Here is a 19,872-nt window from a genome sequence, read left to right as displayed (position 1 = left end):
AATATGCATAAATTCAATTTCCTAAAATAATCAGAACTGCTATTTTCATGATGTAAACTGACTTACACCACTCTTTTTGAACAGTTTCTAATTTTTCATTCAGTATGATGTGTTGCTCTCTGTGGACATCTGTGAAACTAATGACTTAATTCACTAGCAAAATAAAAGGAAGCAAGGTTAAAGAACTCAGATATAAGTTTTTTTTTTTTTAAATTGATGACTTTTACCACTCTGATTATAATCAGTTCACATGTTCTAAATATGCCATTTATGTAAGGAAGCTGTTAGTGCTAATAACAGCATCTCCATATTCTATACTGACTTGAGATCAAAGTCAGTCACATGTCATTTGTTTATGTATCAAAGCAATCAAGGTGATGAAGTATGTGTACAGTATATCTGTAAAATGCACATATTGTGTGATTAGCTTGTCTGTTTCTCAGGATTAAAAAAATTGACTTTCAAGTGGAGATCAGTTTTTTAGACATTCCTTGCCTGAAACTGATTCATTTGATCATATTTGGGGGGGGGGGACCATAAAAATTCATCTTGAAAGGATTTGAACCCAGGTCTTTTTCACATAATGTGAAGGACAGGACAGCAATTTTAATCATTGTGCTACCTGCAAGCATAGAGTTATTTATTTAAGCAGTTATAAAACTTATAGACTAGTTAACCCAGAAAGGGGAGCTATCACAAGCAATTAACCAAGAGTCCAAAAGTTAATAGTTGTAGGTTACAAAATACAGTGGAAAAATATCACTAAAGAGGTTAAACACATGATCAATAGGATATTAAATGCTTTATTCTCTTTATAGACATGCAAACTTATTTTATACTTTGAATTAATTGGCATTTTTGACCGAGTAAATAATGAAGTTATGCAAATTCGACTTTAAAATAAAAAAAATGGTGAATCAACAAAATATCAACTTCTGATTAGTCAACTTATTTACTAAATAACAATGCACCTTAAATTAATTAGATAAAAACTCTTATGTTATATTAAACAGAATAATCAGAAATAAAAAAAATAAAAAAAGCATTAAAAGAAATTAAATATGTATTCACCTGATTCTGATTGAGATTCAATTCTGTAACACTAAGCAAGTGCACATTTGGTGGAACCTGAGTAATTCTATTACGAGAAAGGTCCAGGACCTCCAAGTGATTTAGATGATTAAATACAGGAGGAAATTCTGCAAGATGATTGTTGCTCAGTGAGACTGTTCTTAGACTAGTAAGCTGGGAGAAAGAGGCAGGAAGAGAAACCAATCTATTGTTGTTAAAGGAAATTGTCTCTAGCTTTTTCAGTTCTCCAATTTCATTTGGGAAATGTGCTACACATCATAAAAAAAAAATATATATATATATATCACTTACTTGGTATTTACAGGTATCTATTTGTGCATGCATGCACATGTGTGAAACCATCAAGGAGAAATGCAACATATAATTTTTATTTTCAGCATAAAACAAAGTGGAGTGAGTATTCTCTAGAACAGTGCACCCAAACTACTGAGATCTATGGACCCCCATCAAAAATCAAAAAAATTTTATATATATATACATATGTTTGTGTGTATATACATATATGTATGAACACTTGGTTTTCTGAAAAGAAAATTAAAAATTTTATATGTGAAACAATTCAACTTTAATCTCATTTTTACATAGATATATAATAATAACTTTATTTATCATCAATTTGCTATATAATAGAACAAATAATTTGAAATATGTATACAAATAAATTATACAATTATTTTTTAGGAAAATAAACACATATTGCTTGATACCTTCTGAACATTTTGCGGACCAGCTCCAGAGAGTCCATTTCCCAAACTGGAAAATTATTTTATCTTATTCTAGAGCAGCATTTCAATTCCATTTCCCTACAGAATTTCCCTACTATCTTATTCTAAAGCAGCATTTCCCAAACTGGGGTCTGCGGATCCCTGGGGATCCGCAGACCCCAGTTTGGGAAATGCTGCTCTAGAATAACAACCAGAAAATCAAAAAATAAGAGAATTTATCACCTGTGGCATATTCTCATAACATTTGAATTTTTTTTTTTAACTTTCATAATTCACCTGGCCAAAATTGTAATAAAACTTTGTTGATTTTCCTGATAATAATGTTTTCTTAAATAAATAATTTCCACTTGTTCAATTCCAGAGATCTGTAATAAGTACAGCATCTTTTATTCATTTCATTTTAACTAAATTCCTCGAATAACATGTAGAGAGAAACTTTGAATTGACATAGCTGAGCAATTGTGCAGTAATACCCATATTTGACCACAAAATATGGTTAATGATAATATTATTGTAAAATGTCTAGTTATAAACCCTTCTGATTTATATGGTCATACTTGAGTATAATCAAACATTTAAAAAAAAAATTATTTGAAGATTATTTTGAGAGGACTAAGGAAAACGAGCACAAAGCTAAAGTAATGATAATTCTATACCAAGAGAAAAATTAAGTCATATTTATTATACAGTCAAAAAGAGAAAAGCTTCCAACACAAGTCTTATAGTTTGTTAGTAGTCTTGTGTTTGTGGGCTGGTTTATAAGTTCTGTAGAATGAAAAACTGGAATGCCACAAGTGGGAGAGCTCTCCACCTGAGGCTAACTAAGGACTTGAAACCCAAATGCCAATTTGCTGTGACACCTGGTATTTTCAATGACTTTCATTTCAGTATATCTCAGTTTTTGCAACAATGGGGGGGGGGGGGTGTCTCTGCATTACAAGCCACTGGTGCAAACTTTCAGAGGTATAATATGATAAAGTCTTACTACAGAAACCAAATTAATATCTGCAGTGCTCTACTAAGCCATGAATCTTACTGAATAAAAGATTTGTTGTTGCTATTTATAAGACACATTAGCATTTAAGGCCACAGTGAGCTGATTATATTATTTTCTGTACAAATTTCTGCCAATAGGCCAATTTGCATGTTGTGCACACTGAAAACACAGAATTTCTCATGGGGGGAGAACCCTTTTTCCTTCACCTGAGATCAGCTGACTACAACCCCAAGTGAAGCAGCCTTTAAGAATTCCTCCACCTGACAGGATTCAAACCTAGGCCATTAAAAACAAGTGATGAAACTACTATACTGTCACAAGGGATGATGCATAACTTTGTTATACATAACAAAGAGTGACCAATAAAGCTTGCAGATGAACTAATTTGAGAAATGACAAAGCTTACCAGTTATTTAGATGGATCAATCTCCTTAAGTGGATCTCCCTCATATTGTATACACTGAATCCAATACTTCTGCAATTTCTGGAAGCATTCTGAATAAACTTCTTTTAGAAATGCTAATAGTTTCTGTGCTGTATTCTGATTAATCGCCTCAGTCATTGCAAATCTGTGGTCTTTCAAGGGGGCTTTCAGCTTAAGAAACAAAAGAATCATAGGAAGCTAAATGTTGTGATTGTGATGAATAGGGAAGCACAATGATGGAATGCTTCGCAAGAAATTCTTAAATGGAAAGAGCAGGGTGTTTGCAGGTGTTGCATGATACAGCCAATTCCCCAAAGTCCATTTTTTCCACCAGTTTTTCCAGAAAGCTGGTGGAAAACATTTCCAAAGAACTGTTTTGTATAAATCCCAGTTCACGGTCCGACCATGCTATAAAAATTCACAGTGAACAATATTCTGCGAGTCAAACAAAATAAGTTGATAAGCATGACCTTCATATCTGACTGAAATTACACAATGATTTAGTTTAGTGTGACATAAGCACTGAGAAAATAAAAATGAGGGATGAGCTCATTTAACACTGTATAGATGCATCAAGCGGACTGGTAAACCACAATATCTTATAAGGGCAGACTTTACCTTTCCAGATACTAACTCAACCTTGTGGATTGGACACACAGAATCATGATTTCAGTGGATTTTTTGGATGACTGTTTCCATCACCAGTATGTGAGAGAGGCAACAACAATAAATGTAAGGGTGACTACAGTGGTCTCAGACAGTTTTTAAATTCTATGCAGTGGGATCAACTGATGATGTCACCAACAGCAAATCTAAATGGGGAGTATTCATGAAGCAATCAAAGAAGCTGCTAGGCTTTACAACAAAGAGATACAGTTCAAGGAACAGACCAAAATGGATGTCAGATGAACTGATGAGACTCGTGGCAGTGAAGAAAAAAGGCATGGGATGCATATAAATTATCAGGTGATACAGAAGCCTATGGTAGATATAAACTAGTCTGCAATGAAGTCAGAAAGGAGGTTAGGTAAGCTAAGGCAGATTACAAGAAGTCTATGGCAAAGAATGAAAGAAAGACAGCATAGATTTCTTTACTAATGTAAACAGCAGAAGGAAGGGTTGAACCACATTGGTCCTTAAGATAAGAATAGATTAACTGTTGATGATTCTACTCTGGTTGCTAACAGACTGAATGGACATTTTACATCTACATTCACATGAGGAATTTTTTTTTGAAGAAGTGAGTCATATTCTAGCAGGGGACTGAAAGATTTTGTGATGACTGAGAGGAAAGTGGAGAAGAATTTGTTGAAGCTAAATGCAAAAATGGCACTTAGATTGGATGGGATCTATCAAGTTATATTAAACAAGGCAAAAGGAAAAAAAAAGAGGTAAGCAAACCTTTAGCCATTATTATGAGAGCATCACTGTATTGTTGTTAGATTTGTGGTGTATCAGAAACTGAGACTATAATGCACTGATTACTGTCTTACATCTTCCTCATTTGTCTTATAAGTGACAGAAGTTCAGATAAGGTGATATTTATTAATCAATTTTAGGAAAATAAAAATGTCCTCTTGGTTGCTGCTTAAAACACAATGCAGTGTTAACTGAATGCAATTAAGAAAATGTGAGGAGAAAGCAGTTTTTGGTTCCCTTAGATATAACAGGCATTCTACAATGCTACTTTACTGTGAGTGGGCATAAACTGTTACTGCATCGTGAGGCATCATCATTTGTGAGTAGGTAACTGTGAGTGAGGTATGTATGACCAATAAGTAATTTGGCTAGTATGGTTTCTTCTTTACCACTGTTTGTTCTCTCTTGACTTCATGAAGTTTATTATTTGTTTGTTCTTTCCACATGCATATCCACTGTTCTTTATAGGTCCATTTGATAACTGACTTATGGCTAATATAAGGTGTCCTGAAATTTGGTGAGATTGCATTTGAAGCACTTTTAGCAGCTAAATCTGCCTGATCATTTCCTGGGATTTTGATGTGTCTTAGGATCCAACAAAAAGTTATAAGCTGATTATGTGCATGAAGTTCTATTAAATGTGCCCAAATGTTCGGTAGCAGAGGATGAATGGGGGAGAATTTACACTGTAGAGCATTCACAGCACCTAACAAATCAGTATATAAAATGGACTGAGCATATGAGGCTTCTTTTATATTTTCTAGGGCTAATAGGATACCATATAACTCTGAGGTATTTGTACTGCATTCTGAGGGGAGCTGTTTAGAGATGATGGCACCAACTTTACTGCCAGTCTTGGATCCATCTGTATATAGCTGAATGAAACTTCTAAACTGAGTGGAGTGGGCCAGATGTAATCGCCTAATATTGATATCTGAAAGGTTATTCTTTCCCCATTACTGAAAATATCTGTCAATATGTATCAGAGGCATGTTCCAAGGTTGGGTTCACTGAGGTGCGTTAGTCACGTTCAGGCCCCAACCTGTGTTTAGTCCTTAAAGCCTATGCCAGATGGTTTGTTGATCTGTCCTTTAATTTAATAGAAGTTCCCCATTTTGGCATGAAGAGATATTGCCACTTGGAACAATGTGGAAGGCTGCTGATTTTGGATGTGTAATTTAATAGCAGAACTTATCACTAAAGGTCCAGCAGCAGCACATAGGCTTCTGTATAGATACTTAAAATTGGTGATGTGCGAAAGGCCCCCCAGTATACTGATGTACAGGATCAAGCCAGTACACTTGGTCTGACTGAAGCATATGCAGGAGACCCAAAGCCTAACTGGGATCTCATTAGTGAAGAAATTACTGGGAAGATTTAGTTTCCTAAGAAAACTGGAACAAATATATTTTATATGTTCTAGGAAGTTTAATTTTTTTATCAAGTTGTAAACAAAGAAATCTAATACCAGGTTGTAATGTAATACGATGAGAATCTAACTGAAGGTCTGGATCACGATGTAAAGTATGTTTACAGAAGTGCACTGCAGTTTTTTTTTGGTTTAGAAATTTGGTAGCCACTGTTTTTAGCCCAAAAGACTAGTCTAATAATGGTGCCTTGTAGTTGTCTTTTGACTAATCACACATTTTGAGAATGACATGAAATGGCAAGATTTTCAGCATGCAGGTATACACAAACTGTATACCCTCCCTCTTATTTGTTAAGTAATATAGCTTACTGCAGAATCATTCGTATGAGTTTCAGTGAGCCATTTCTTGGTATTTAGTCCAGTTAGCCTTGTCAAACTGTGGCAGGTATACACTTGGTTATCGAATTGATTCTGATGGCAAAGAGTGTAGCACTCAGCACTAAGCCTTGGGGAACTCCATCGTATACATTAGCAACTAAGGCCATATTACTCTGGGATATGTGGTGGTCATTCCCTGACCTTTCCGCATCCTCCGTATTTGGTGCCATCTTCTTGTACATATATTTGAGACAGTGAAGAATGGAATTGGTCTTGGAAGGATTTGTTACCCAGAAAGTCTTGAATAAATTTTGGGAGATGACCTTGAAGGACAGATTTACATAAGTCATGAGGAAAAACCATATCGTCAGGTTGTATCAAAGGCTTTATTGATGTCAACACATATCATAACTAAGTGATAATTTCTGAGAAAAGCTTTCTGAATATTTCCTTTAGTTTTAATAACAATATTAAACATTAATCTGCTTCTGAAAACCACACTGACTTGAACTCAGAATGTTTTGAGCCTCCAGAAACCATATTAGTCTGGCATTTACTATTTTTTCCAATGGTTTTCACCGACAATTGGTTTAGAGAAACTGGACGGTAATTTGTTGGATCCATGTGGTCTTTACCTGGTTTCACGAAGGCTGGAACATAAGAATGGTACCAGCCAGTAGAGAAATAATTCTCTAAGAAAATTCTGTTATACAGTTGTAAGAGAGCAGTTAACGATTCCTCACTTAAATGATAAATCATTATGTAATAAATTCCATCAGGGTATACAGCACTGTTCTTCACTCATGTAAGCACATTGTGCAATTCAGCCATGGTCAATTGTGGATTGTATGAATATTGGAAAGTAGCATTGAAATTCAGTTTGTAATTCTCTGTATGGGCTTTTAGCAAATGAAAGGCTAGTTCATATGTGGAAATAGCTGAAAGTATTTTAAACGAGGAGCCAAATGCATTAATAATTCCACATGCTAAGAAATTTCCTTCCCTTAAAAATATAGAACCAGAGAAGTTGCGAGTGAGTATTTACCATTAATTTGTTTGATTTTTTTTTTTTTTAAGACTAGCAGTATCTGTAGACTTGTTTATGGTGGCAGCATAATGTGATCATGCTTCTTTTTACTCATCTTAAACTGTAGGAGGTTGGCTGTGGTTGGATATTTTCGAAACCGATTCTAGTAGTGATTCCTTTCTTTTTAAGAAATGCTGCATGCTTCATTCCCCCACATTTTTGGATGGAGCCACATTTTGTACTATGATTTAAGGATAGCAGATTCAGCTGCTGTCATTACTTGTTACGTAATACAGCTTACTTCAGAATCATTTGTGTGAGCTGCAGTGATGGAGGTATCTAAATGAGCCCTTTCTTGGTATTTAGTCCAGTTAGCCTTGTCAAATTTCCAAGTTGTTTTTATGTTACTCTGGGGAGGAGAACTTATGTGTTGCTTCTAAAGATGTTTGCCATGCAAACATCTTTAGAAGCAATTTTACAGTTTTGTTTCTTGTATACATACTGCAACAGGCTTATATGCACTTAAGAGGTTGTATAAATCTTCTAATTTAGCATGTAGTCAACAACTATACCACTGAATCACTGTGTTCACTGTTTGGTTTTAATTGGTGTGTCTGCTTACTTATGTGAGATACTTTGTTTGTGCCTGTCTATTTTTCCTTTTTCTTTCTTTGGGAAGACTGGCCTGCACATATCAATGTCATCCTCTAGATGAATTTCAAGAATTGAATCATGTTCATCTACTTTTTCTTCAATGTACATGGTATCAGGCATAAATTTGTGTATGTCACCACTTTCAGAACTCTTGGTTGCTCACTGTGTTTCTTATCTGGAGGTATTGTTACTGGTGTGTTTACTTCTTGAGTAGTATACATGAAGGTAGGTTGTTCCTTTGACAAGGAAAGGAGTGATTTCACCCAACCAAATATCAAGATATTTGGAGGGACTGAGCAGTCAGTCCGCGTAGCTACTGAGCACAGCCATTGAGAAATTGATGCATATGTAGATGACCTAGTAGGTACTGCAAAATGTTTCCTTCCCTCTTGATATGACACTTTGTGCTCTATCTTATATTTTTGAATACAGGTGACCCCCGCTTAACGCTGATAATTCGTTCTGTAAAAACAGAGCGCTAAGTGAATCCGCGCTAAGCGAGCGCCGCATTCCCATAAGGTAACATATATATTTGTGAGTTGCAGTCGGTGCCATAGGATATTTCCTAATCAATAATAAACGGTAGTGAAAAGATGCACAAATGTCGGTCAAAATATTTAATATTCAAATATTTGTACATATAAAATATTCTGCATTACATACATATATAATTATGTGGTAGCTACTTACGTATCAAAATTAAACTTAAAATTCCAATTAAAATCATGAATTTAATCGATCTAAATTGATTTAATTATTTAATTAATGAATTTAATCATGAAAAATGTATCGATTTTGGGTTGAACTTTGGCCCTCTTCCAAATAAACTAAAAGGGGTATTAATTTTAAATCCCCCGCAGCGTTACCACCCTACAATAAAGTCACCCAATCCTTCGCCGCTTTGAAACCTGGGTTTTTTTCTTCTTTCAATATGAAACTTCTTTTAGGCATTCGTTTCCACAAAAGTCCTGCTTCATCTATGTTAAAAACTTGTTGAGAAGTATAACACATAATACCCCTCTTCAATAATTTTAACAAGTTCTTTTTTGAAAGTTTCGGCTCCTTCTGCACTTGCGGCTTCTCCTTGGATTTTAAATCTATTCAACCAGCCCTTACTAGTTTTAAATGGTTCCACATTTTTTTTTTTTTTAGGGGAGTTTTCTTCAGATCATCATATTGGCTAATCTTTCTCTCTCTCTCTCTCTCTCTCTCTCTCTTTTTTTTTTTAATAATATTTAACTTCACTGAATTCTGCATTGGATATTATCTTCAATAAAATTAGTTAAAGTCTTTCCATTTCAATCCTAATAGCCGGCCTAGCCTTAGTTGCTTGCAGTGGAACAGCTATATTTCCCGCTGCTAAAATTAATTCTTTATTTTTTTTTTTATAATTGTTCTTACAGTTAAACTTGCAAGTCCTAAATTATTAACACATCTTCTTGTCTTTGACCGGAATCGATTCGCTTCAAAACGCCTAATTTAATTTTCAAATTCAGTCTTTTTCTTACTTCGTACTGCGCTCAGACGTTTTTGCTTTTTCATTCTTATCTGCCATTATTAACTCTTCGAAAATGTAACTGCGTTGGTTGCAATAATTATGATACAATGTTCGAGTAAACTGTCCGTTTCGCACGATGTCTAATACGGTACTGAGTGATGACTAGACTTCGGATAAATGCATATAGCGCAAATATTACAAGCAATATACTTGATAATTTTTTTTAAATGTTGATCTCGGAACTACGTAACAAGTCACTGTACTGCAATTAAATTAGCGTTTGAGAAAATTTCACTGAGCTTGGGAAACGTTTTAATGCTGTTTTGCTATTCATTTTCAAGCTATCGACTCCATCAAATGAAACGATTTCGTTAAATATACCAAAAATGCAATCTGTAAAAGAGCGTTATAGTGAGCTATGACAGCGTTATAGTCAGATATGGGTTATAATATAAGAACAGCGTTATAGCGAACCGCATTATAACGGGGGCCTGCTGTATATGAAAGAATATAAGCATATATCTTATATTCTTTTTCCTGTTTCCATTGGGTGGATTCCTTAGAGAAGGCAGAATGATTCCTATGACAGTTAGGACAGCTCTGTATTTCAATGTGCTTATGCATGTGTGTGTTCATTTGATATGAAAGAACCACAAGTGTCATTGCTTGAAACTAGAGGCCATTTTGCAAACTTTGCAAAATGGCCAAATTTTCGGAACCTGACTGGATTGGGAATGTATGGTCTTATATGGCAGCTTATATAACCAGTTTTTATAGTTGTGGATAGATTAGGCATTTTAGATGTATCACTTTCCAAGTAGGGAAAGGCTCTCCATCTTTTTTAATGACAAATTTTTCACATGTACTATGTTTTGGTCACTTAATTCATGGCCAAGTTCATCCTCCAATATATTTAACAGTCTCATTCTGATATTACCCCTAAAGAAGTTCACAAGGTGGTATGTGGGGTAACCTTTGTAGGAATTCCACCAAAAGGTATTTTTAACAGTCCTTCAGCATGCAGAGCCAGCCACATTTTCCAGACATTTTTGAACCAAAAATGGGGAGAACTTAGCATTAGCATGCATTGCATTAGTAGAGGCATATGATGCAAGAAAGCAAGCTTATTCAGCATCAATCATCAATCATCAGCCAAAAAAAAAAAAAAAAAAACACACCACTCCCATTTCACCCCTCCGTTTGCTCGAAATACCTGTCCAGTTGAGCCTTAAATTTGTTTAGGCTATCAACTTCAACAACAAGTGATGGAAGTCGGTTCCACCAACCAACCACCCGCTGGCCAAAGGCAAATTTCCGCACATCTATCCGACATCCGTCCTTCCTCAATTTGAATTTACGCCCTCTGAGCTGATTATTCTGAGCAAGATGAAAAATCCCATTGGCATTGAGCATGCTCAAACCATTCAAAGCCTTATACACCTCTATCAGATCACCTCGCCGGTGCCTAGTCTCCAGACTCTGTAATTTGCAAAACTTAAGCCTTTCTTCGTAAGAGCAACCCTTTGTTCCATTCACTAATCTTGTTGCCCTTCTCTGTACTCGTTCCAGCAGCTCTACATCCTTCTTGAAATGAGGCCTCCAGACCTGTATACAGTACTCAAGATGTGGCCTAACCATTGCCTTATACAAGGGAATAATCACCTCCTTATCCCTTGTTAACTTATTAAAGAGAAGAGCAGTATTATCCATTCCTTCTTTTTTTTTTTTTTTTTGTCTCTTGGCATGGAATGTATTTAAGTCAACTTGTCTGTCTAGATCTGGACCAAAAAATCCATAAGTGGGCTATTTTGTGTTGTCTTTCATTGCTCCCTTTCACCCTGGGAGGGTGGCTTTCTTCTCTCAGGTTTCCAGCCCTATCGTGTGGGGGAAGAAGCAGTGTCACCAGTGACCAAGCAATAAGGGAAGTCAGTTGTTAATGCATGAGTAAAGTTAGTCATACATACAAGGAGAAAGGTCTTTCCTTTCTGTTATGTAAGCTAACTTCTTCACTTTACAAGAACCAATATGATAACTCTAGAAATTAGAAGGGTAATGCTATACTGTAATCAGCCACTATTTTAAAGAAACTGCTTGATCGTTACAGTCACTTGTTTGGCACTCGAGGCCAATTACATAACTGTTATCTTGACTTCTGTTAGAAGTACAAATAATGGAGCCACTAGTGAAAGAAGTAATTAACAGAGGAAAGCAGTTATACTGCAGTCGCAGCATGAATTTGTTAAGGGGTCAACTTGTCAGACCAATCTGATTGTATACTATAAATACAGTAGTAAAGGAACTGAATGCATGAATGCAAAAAATAATTTTAACATCACATACCTAGATTTTATAAAAGCTTTTGACACTGTTTCACGTAAAAGTCTGCTCCAAAAATGGGAGCAGTGTGGCACTAAGGGCAAATGCTGCTATGGATAAGGATGGTTGAATAAGAGAAGACAAAGTGTGGTCATCAATCGGCACTGCCCTTCTTGGGCTAATGTTATTAGCATAGTTCCCCAGGGTTCAGTGCTGGGCCCATTGTTGTTTTCTATATTTATTAATGATACTGACAAAGACAAATCAGGCTTGATGTCTAAGTGTGCAGATGATATGAAAGTTGGCAGGGCAGTTAATCAGAGTAATCGGGGTATGCTACTGCAACAAGAACTAGACAAATTAGGCAGATGGGCTGAGAAGTTGCAACTGAAGTTTCATATTGACAAATGCAAAGTATTTCATATGGGGGAGCGGTAATCCCAGATTAACATACTAGCTGTGTGGTACCACACTAGGGGGGGGGCAATGAAGAATGAAAAAGACCTGTGGGTAACTGTGCAGTCAGATATGAAATTCTCTGAACAGTGCAGACAAGTTGTCAGGCCAGCTCATGAGGTTTTGTCAATAATATACAAGAATTTTGCCACCAGTCATGAGGAGGTGTTTATCCTATTGTATAAGGCAATAGTTAATCCATATCTTGAGTGCTGCATGCAGTTCTGGAAGATTCGTTTTAGTATTAGTCTGAATAGTGGAAAATGATGCAATAAAGCAAGCTTATAGAGAATCAGCAAAACAAAAAAAAAAAAAAAAATCTTCCCACATTATCTGTCCATCCCCTCTAATAGTTTTTCTTGTTCTTCCTAGAATTTATTCAAATTACTCACTTCCACAACAACAGATGAAAATTTGTTCCAACAATCAACCATCAAGCTGGCTGAAGGTTGTCATTGTTTAATGGTTTTGCGACACAAGGGCATCAAAGGCCAGGATGTGTCTTTCTAGGTTTATTAGTGTAACTTATGTTTTGTTAGATTTGTTTATCAAATTGGATTTGCTGAATTAAATTAAACAGTTCTCTAGATTTGCAGAATTACTTAATATCTGTTGAAGGGTAGCTGCATTCTGATTATTGCTTAAATGCTGGAAGCATAGTAATATGGAATTTCTGAACTGAGGTCATACCTAACGAATGTGTTTTACTGAAAGTTGAACTTAGCATTGAGCACAGAAGGGGGTAGGAAGATTTCATTAGCTAAGAGATGACAGTGTGTATGAGGTATGGCCACTTCACAGTGTGGTATGCAGTACTTCTCTGCAATTTTTCCTGATGCTGGATACCGATGTATGTGGATTAGGTTTAATTTCATTATCTGCTTTGTCATTGCCATTTTCATTTTCAGAAAATTGTCATTTTCAGAATGATTTCTTTGACAAAGGTTGATTAGAATGCCAGTTTCCAGTAGAAGGGGATGATAAGGAGGATGTTTCCCCTGTTGAATATATTAATGCAAAAAGTGATGATTGCTGATACAGTAATATCCCAAAGTTACACGATAGGTGGGTCCGATGAAAATCGCTTAAGTCGAATTCGCGTAAGTCGGGGTACAACTTTGCATATAAATACATATAAATTTTGTTTAATTGGGACCAAGGACTAACAAAAACACTAGTTTAGAAGAAAAATATTAATAAAATTGCAGTTCTTTATACATATTAATACAAAATATGTATTAAAAAAATAAATGACTTACGTAAAAAAGTTATTTCGATGTCGATGGCTTCATAAAATCTAACAAATTCATCTGACGACACAGAGACTTCTTTTTTTCATGCAGAATTTCTTTGTAGCAAGCTAATAATTTTTTTATTCCTTGCTTTGTAGCTATAACGCGTTCTTCGTTGTAGTCTATGTTTTCTAAAATTTTTAAGCCCTTTTCAATTGAGCTGAGACCTTCTGTCAAGTTTGCAATTGTCATGTGCTTTTCGCCGTTGTCTCATTTAGGCCTGTAGCTCGTGCAATATCACATGGTCTTTCATTTCGGTCAAAGCGTTTCACAATTTCATATTTTTTCTCTATCGACAGAGGCCGACTGGCCATAAGCCTTACCGGGGAAACCCCGGTGGGCCTGTGTGATTTTGGCCATAAACCATAGCATGAGGCCACTATAAATTTTTGACCCAGTCCGCCTCTGTTTATCGATAATTGCTTTTCTTTTTCTCTCTGAATCTGCAGTGTCTTCACCAGTACACTTCCTTTTCACACCTTTTAAGTATTTTACTCATTTTTAGGGAATAAAGCACAATTACAAAACGAGGAGGCATGCTTGATACGCATAAACAAAGCTGCACACATGTAGCAACTGAATAAACAACACCATAAAGGCAGAGATACACTATTAACACCTCACATTTCTAGGGGTTACTACCATAAAACAATAAAAATCCAGTTGCGTTTCTGCTAGTGGAATCTGTTATAAACTGGTAGTAAACTCGATCTAATTGCATACCGATAGCTGGAATTGTGTTGGTTTTTACGTTATTATGGTGAAATATGTTTCCCCTAAAACAAATACATTTTCAGAATCTCCTCTTTATTCCTATCGTGTTGCGTTTGGTTGGGGTGATTCTGTGTTCGACTGCCATTTCTTGTAAACACAAAGGCGAATCGTGCATAAGCCAATTCGGTTCGTGTTATATTATAAGATATCATTACCGTATTTATAAATAGTGTATGATCGAATTCGTGTAGTGTTAACACGTGTTATACGAGGACTGACCGTATACGGCTCGACCAACGCAATCCGTTTCTCTCGTGAAAACGATGTAATTTCCGACAAACGTTGAGCATGAATTCGAATGCACACATATAAATATGACAGTTGGAATACAAATTCTTGTATATGTGTGCAGCAAAGTTGAATTTTGTGTAGCAAAGTTGAATTTTGTTCATCTTTCGCTCTCACTCTCCGCCGTTGCACCGTATATCGATAACATATGAAAAACAACCTTGAAGATAGTGGGCGGCAGTGTTGCCAAACGAAAAAATTAAGAACCGCGTAACTTCGAGTTCGCGTAAGTCGGGGTATTACTGTATATTTCATTTAATGCAAGATAAAGCATAATTTCTGCAGAGAGTATTCTATATACTAAACTGAAAGGGATTTTGAGACTACATGTGATGGGAATACGGCTGCTGCACCTATATGTGACTGGGACGTAGAACCATATGTATAGATTATGAGCGTTCCAGTGGTTCTTGAAGCATGATTAGCATATAGCTGTTGGATATTATGTGATAGAATGGTATATTTTTGACCAATGAGCAAAGTATAGATAGATTTCTGGCTCGTATCACACAAGGCTAAAGCCCTATTTACCCCTGTGTATTTTCCTCAATTTTGTTGACTTCTATTTTCCATTTATGTATTATTTCTCAGAGGTATATCCCAGCAGGTCTAGGTTTGTTAGGCTTAGATTCATAGTGTTGGGCAATGATAATAGTTGAGACATACCCAACAAGGGTGGGAGGAAAGGCTTCTTATATTGGCAGCATATCGGCAGAGTATGCTTTGTCTTATAAGGTAAAGTGAGAGGTCATGTGCTCCTATGCACAAACTGTGAACTGGCAAGGTTCTGTAGGAACCTAATACAGATTGAAGGGCATTGTGTTTGGATGATATTGAGAGATCATAAGATAATCTTTTTAGCTGAAGCATATACTATAACTCCATAGTCTGGTTGTGATCTGATTAGAGCATGATACAAATTCGGTAATGACTGCCTGTCAGCACTTCAAGGTGTTGAGGATACTGCACGAAGAATATTTAATTTTTGGAGGCATGTAGTTCACATGTAGGTATATGTTTATGAAAATTTAGTATGGTTTCTACTCCAAACCTAACAGTCTTATGGAATTTGTCATGGGTATTTCTATGCCCTTCAGTCTTAAGACAGGTTCTGGATGAAGAGACCACAATTTACTGAAGTGCAATGCTGAAGTTTTATCTTCAGTTAATCAATAGCCATTGCATTTTGTCCAATTTTCAATTTTAGTTATTGCCAATTATAGTTGTCTTTCAATGGTAGCCATATCAATGATTGACTAGAAATAGCCAAATTGTCCACACAGATAGAGGTATGTGGACAATCTGGTTATTTTCTGCTGTAGCTGGATTATCTTTAGTTATGTTACTAGTACATAATGCAAAAAGAGTTGTACTTAAAATCAATCCTAGAGGTACTCCTTGTGTGTGAATCATGGACAAAGCATTCTGGAATCATACTTGAGAGGTCCTGAGACAGAGAAAATTCTGAATGAATCGAGGCAGGTTACCTCTCAGTCCGAGGTTAGTAGTAATAGTAGTAGTGACAAATGATACAAGAAAGCAAGCTTATATAGCATCAACCAGAAAAAAAAAAACCTACACACTTTACTCATCCATACCCTCCAACAATTTGTCTAGTCCTTTCTTCGATTGATTCAAAACATCCACTTCCACAAAAACAGATGGCAGCCTGTTCCAAAAATCAACCACCTACTGGCTGAAGGCATACCTCCAACCATCCTTCCTCAACTTAAATTTATACCCTCTCATATGTGTAGTGTCTCAGCAAGAGGAAGAATGCCATTCACATTCAGCTTACTCAATCTATTCAAGGCCTCAAATCCTCAATCCACTCAAGGCCTCAATCAGATCACCCTGCAGATGCCTAGTCTACAGACACTGCAATTTGCAGAACTGAAGCCTTTCTACGTAAGAGCACACTTTTGTTCCCTTCACCAATCTCAGTGCTCTTCTCTGCACCTGTTCCAGCAGATCTACATCCTTCCTAAAGTGAGGCCTCAAGCCCTATATACAATACTCAAGATGTAGCCTAACCATGGCCTAGTAGGCGCCTCCGTAGCCAGGTGGGAAGGAGCAGCAGTGCGTAGCATACGCTTCTTGATTAGACCAGGGTTCAAGCCCATCACCACCAAATACAGAGGGTGCGGAAAGGTCAGGGAGTGACCACCGCATATTCCCAGAGCAATATGGCTTTAGTTGCTAATGCTCCTAAAAAAAAAATAATAAATAACCATGGCCTAGTACAAAAGGATAATCACCTCCTTGTCCCTACTAGCAAAGTTTCTATATATTATTAACAAACAACTCCATGAGCTGTCCTGGCACCATGTCAGACCTACTCAGAGAATTTCATATCTGACTGCAAAATTACTCCAAGGTCTTTTTCATTTTCCATTAAGCTGGATGTAGCACCACCATACAGCTGATAAGTTACTCTGCGATTACTGCTACCCATATATGGTACCTTGCATTTGTCAATATTAAACTTCAACTGCTATTTCTGAGCCCATCGGCCCAATTTTTCAAGATCTTGTTGCAGTAACTCACCCTGATTACTTAAACACCCTGTCAACCTTTGTATCACCCACAAACTTTGACATTAAGCCCGATATACCTTCATCAATATCATTAATAAATATTTATGAAGTTACATTAGTACATTAGTCCACGAAGAGCAGTGCCCATTGATAATCACTCTGTCTTCTTCCACTTAACCATCCCTTTATCCATAGAAGTAATTTGCCTTAAATGCCACATTGCTCCAGTTTATACAACAGTCTTTTATGTGCAACAGCATCAAAAGCCTTCCAGAAATCCAAGTATATGATATCAAAATTATTTTTTACATCAAGTTCCTTGGCCCCTGCATCAAAGTAAGCTATCAGATTGGTTAGAAAAGACTGCCCCTTAACAAATCCACGCTGTGACTGCAGTATAATTGCATTCCTTTCTAGATGGTCCTGCATTACTTCTTTAACAAGTGACTCTATCAATTTCCCCTGGAAGAGATGTTAAACTAACAAATTTGCAATTACTCATATTACCTCTTGATCCACCTTTATGCATTGTGGATACATTTGCACATCTACAGTCCATAAGAGACCTCCAGGAATCCAAGGATGCTCTCATAATTATGGCTAAAGGTTTGCTCACCTCCTTTGTTGCATCCCTTAATATGATTGTATAAATCCCACCACCCCAGGCAGCCTCTTTTATGTTCAGATTCCACGATTTCTCTTCCACTTTCCTTTCAGTTATCACAAAGTTATTTAGGTCCCCACTGGAGTTTGATAAACTTCTAGCATCCTCTACCCTAAAGAATTCCTCATGGTGAATGTAAATGCAAAATACCTATTCAATTTTTCAGCAACCTGTGCAGAGTCATAAGGTTAACCCATTGACATCAAGTAGCCCAATGTGATTCAACCCCTTGCTTCTACTGTTAACATAAGCAAAGAAGTGTTTGCAGCTTTTCTTGGCATTCTTCACCAGAGAGTGCTCAAAATCTGTCTTAGCTTGCCTAACCTCCTTTGTGACTTGATTACAAACTAATTTATGTCTAATATAGGCTTCTGTAATTTATATTCAGTAATTTTTTCGCATTCTGTAATTTATATGCAACTCATGCACTTTTCTTCTCTGCCACATGTCTCAATAGATCTGACATCTTAGGGCTAAGCTTTGAAGCGTGTATCTTCATTGGTATAAAAACCTAGTAGCTTTTATGATTACTTCCCTGAATGCTTCCCATTTAGAATTTGCTGTTGGTCTCATTAAATTGCATAGAATTTAAAAACTGTCAGAGACCCCTGTAGGCCCCCCCTTAAGAAAGCAAAAGCCTTTCCCTTTACCCTTGACAGTAGTTCTGTCGTCAATTAAATTAAACATTAGTACACTGTGATCACTGCCACCCACTGGATCTTTTACATGCAGAATTTTTAATGCATGTAGAATGACTGCTGATAATCATATCAAGAGTATTGCTTCCTGCTTTTGCTTCTCTAACATGCTGCTGTAGGAAACAGTCATCCAAGAAATCTACAAAGGTCTTGCTAGTGTGTGAGTGACCAACCTACAAATTCCAATCAACATCTAGAAAGTTAAAATTCCCTGTTATAAGACATTCTGATTTACTGGTCCCCTCTATTTCTCTGTATAGTTTTTTGGTATACTCATCACAATCATTAGGCCTATAACACACTCCTAATCTCAATTTTGTTTTCCTAGTGCATATATCATATCACACCAATCTGACTCAACATTTCACTGGTCACCCATCAACTGGATGCACTGACTTAAATTTAACTTGCTTCTTAACTAAGAGCATAACTCCTCCACCACTCTTGTCCTGTCTGTCCTTTTTTGCATACATTATACTCCCCATATTCAAATTCAGCTTCACCTATGTCTGAGTGACACCATGTCTCTGCTATTCCTATAATGTCTGCATTTGATAACTTAATAAGTACTTTAAATTCATTAAATTTATTTATAATGCTCCTAGCATTGGTGTACATGCAAGTATACATGTATATGTTCTTACTCTTAGTTACCCTAACACAGCCCATGTATTTACTTGTTCCATGATAACTCCCAGCAGTTCTTGAAATCTCCAGCACTCTGCTTTACAGGCTGCTGCTCATTCCAACAGAAGCAATGCAAGAATCACTTTCACCTCTGCCTGGGACTACTGTTAATTTATTAGTCTGTGAATCCCTCCCAAGCTAGCAGTTTTCTGACCCGCCTGTCACTGCCTCAATAGAATCAGTGTCACCACATCTCTGCTATCCCTATAATGTCTGCATTTGATGACTTCATATTCATCGAATTCATTTGCAATGCTCCTAGCATTAGTGTACATGCAAATATATATGCACATGTTCTTACTCTTAGTTACCCTCAAACAACTTTGCTTTCCAGGCTGCTGCCTTTTCCAACACAAGCAATGCAAGAATCATCTTCACCTCTACCTGTGGCTCTCTAGTTAATCTATTAGTCTGTGTATCCCCCCAAGCTAGTAGTTTTCTGACCCACTTATCACTGGCTCAGCAAATATATTTGCATCTCTTCTATTTACACGTATCCCATCCCTGTAAAAATCGTCTCTCCCGTTGACAATCACACACCACGCTAAGAAAAATTCTATCCCATGAGCCTTACACA

At 36.6% G+C, this 19,872-nt stretch overlaps 1 protein-coding gene across 2 annotated transcripts in view; it reads right to left on the bottom strand.

The window, feature by feature from the left end:
• LOC150088170 (leucine-rich repeat-containing protein 57-like) overlaps positions 1-19,872 on the bottom strand; it is an 81,828-nt gene that overhangs the window by 19,318 nt on the left and 42,638 nt on the right. For both annotated transcript variants that reach the window (XM_090370598.1, XM_090370599.1), the window contains one exon: positions 1,072-1,340. In XM_090370598.1, the coding sequence (XP_090226724.1) occupies positions 1,072-1,340 (269 nt within the window). The remainder of the gene's footprint in view (positions 1-1,071; positions 1,341-19,872) is intronic.

Source organism: Mastigoproctus giganteus, chromosome 3 (genome assembly GCF_048544385.1).
Source record: "Mastigoproctus giganteus isolate SK-2022 chromosome 3, ASM4854438v1, whole genome shotgun sequence".
Lineage (NCBI taxonomy): Eukaryota > Metazoa > Arthropoda > Arachnida > Uropygi > Thelyphonidae > Mastigoproctus > Mastigoproctus giganteus.
The sequence above is the reverse complement of the archived record's forward strand: the minus strand, read 5'-3'. Positions and strand labels throughout refer to the sequence as shown.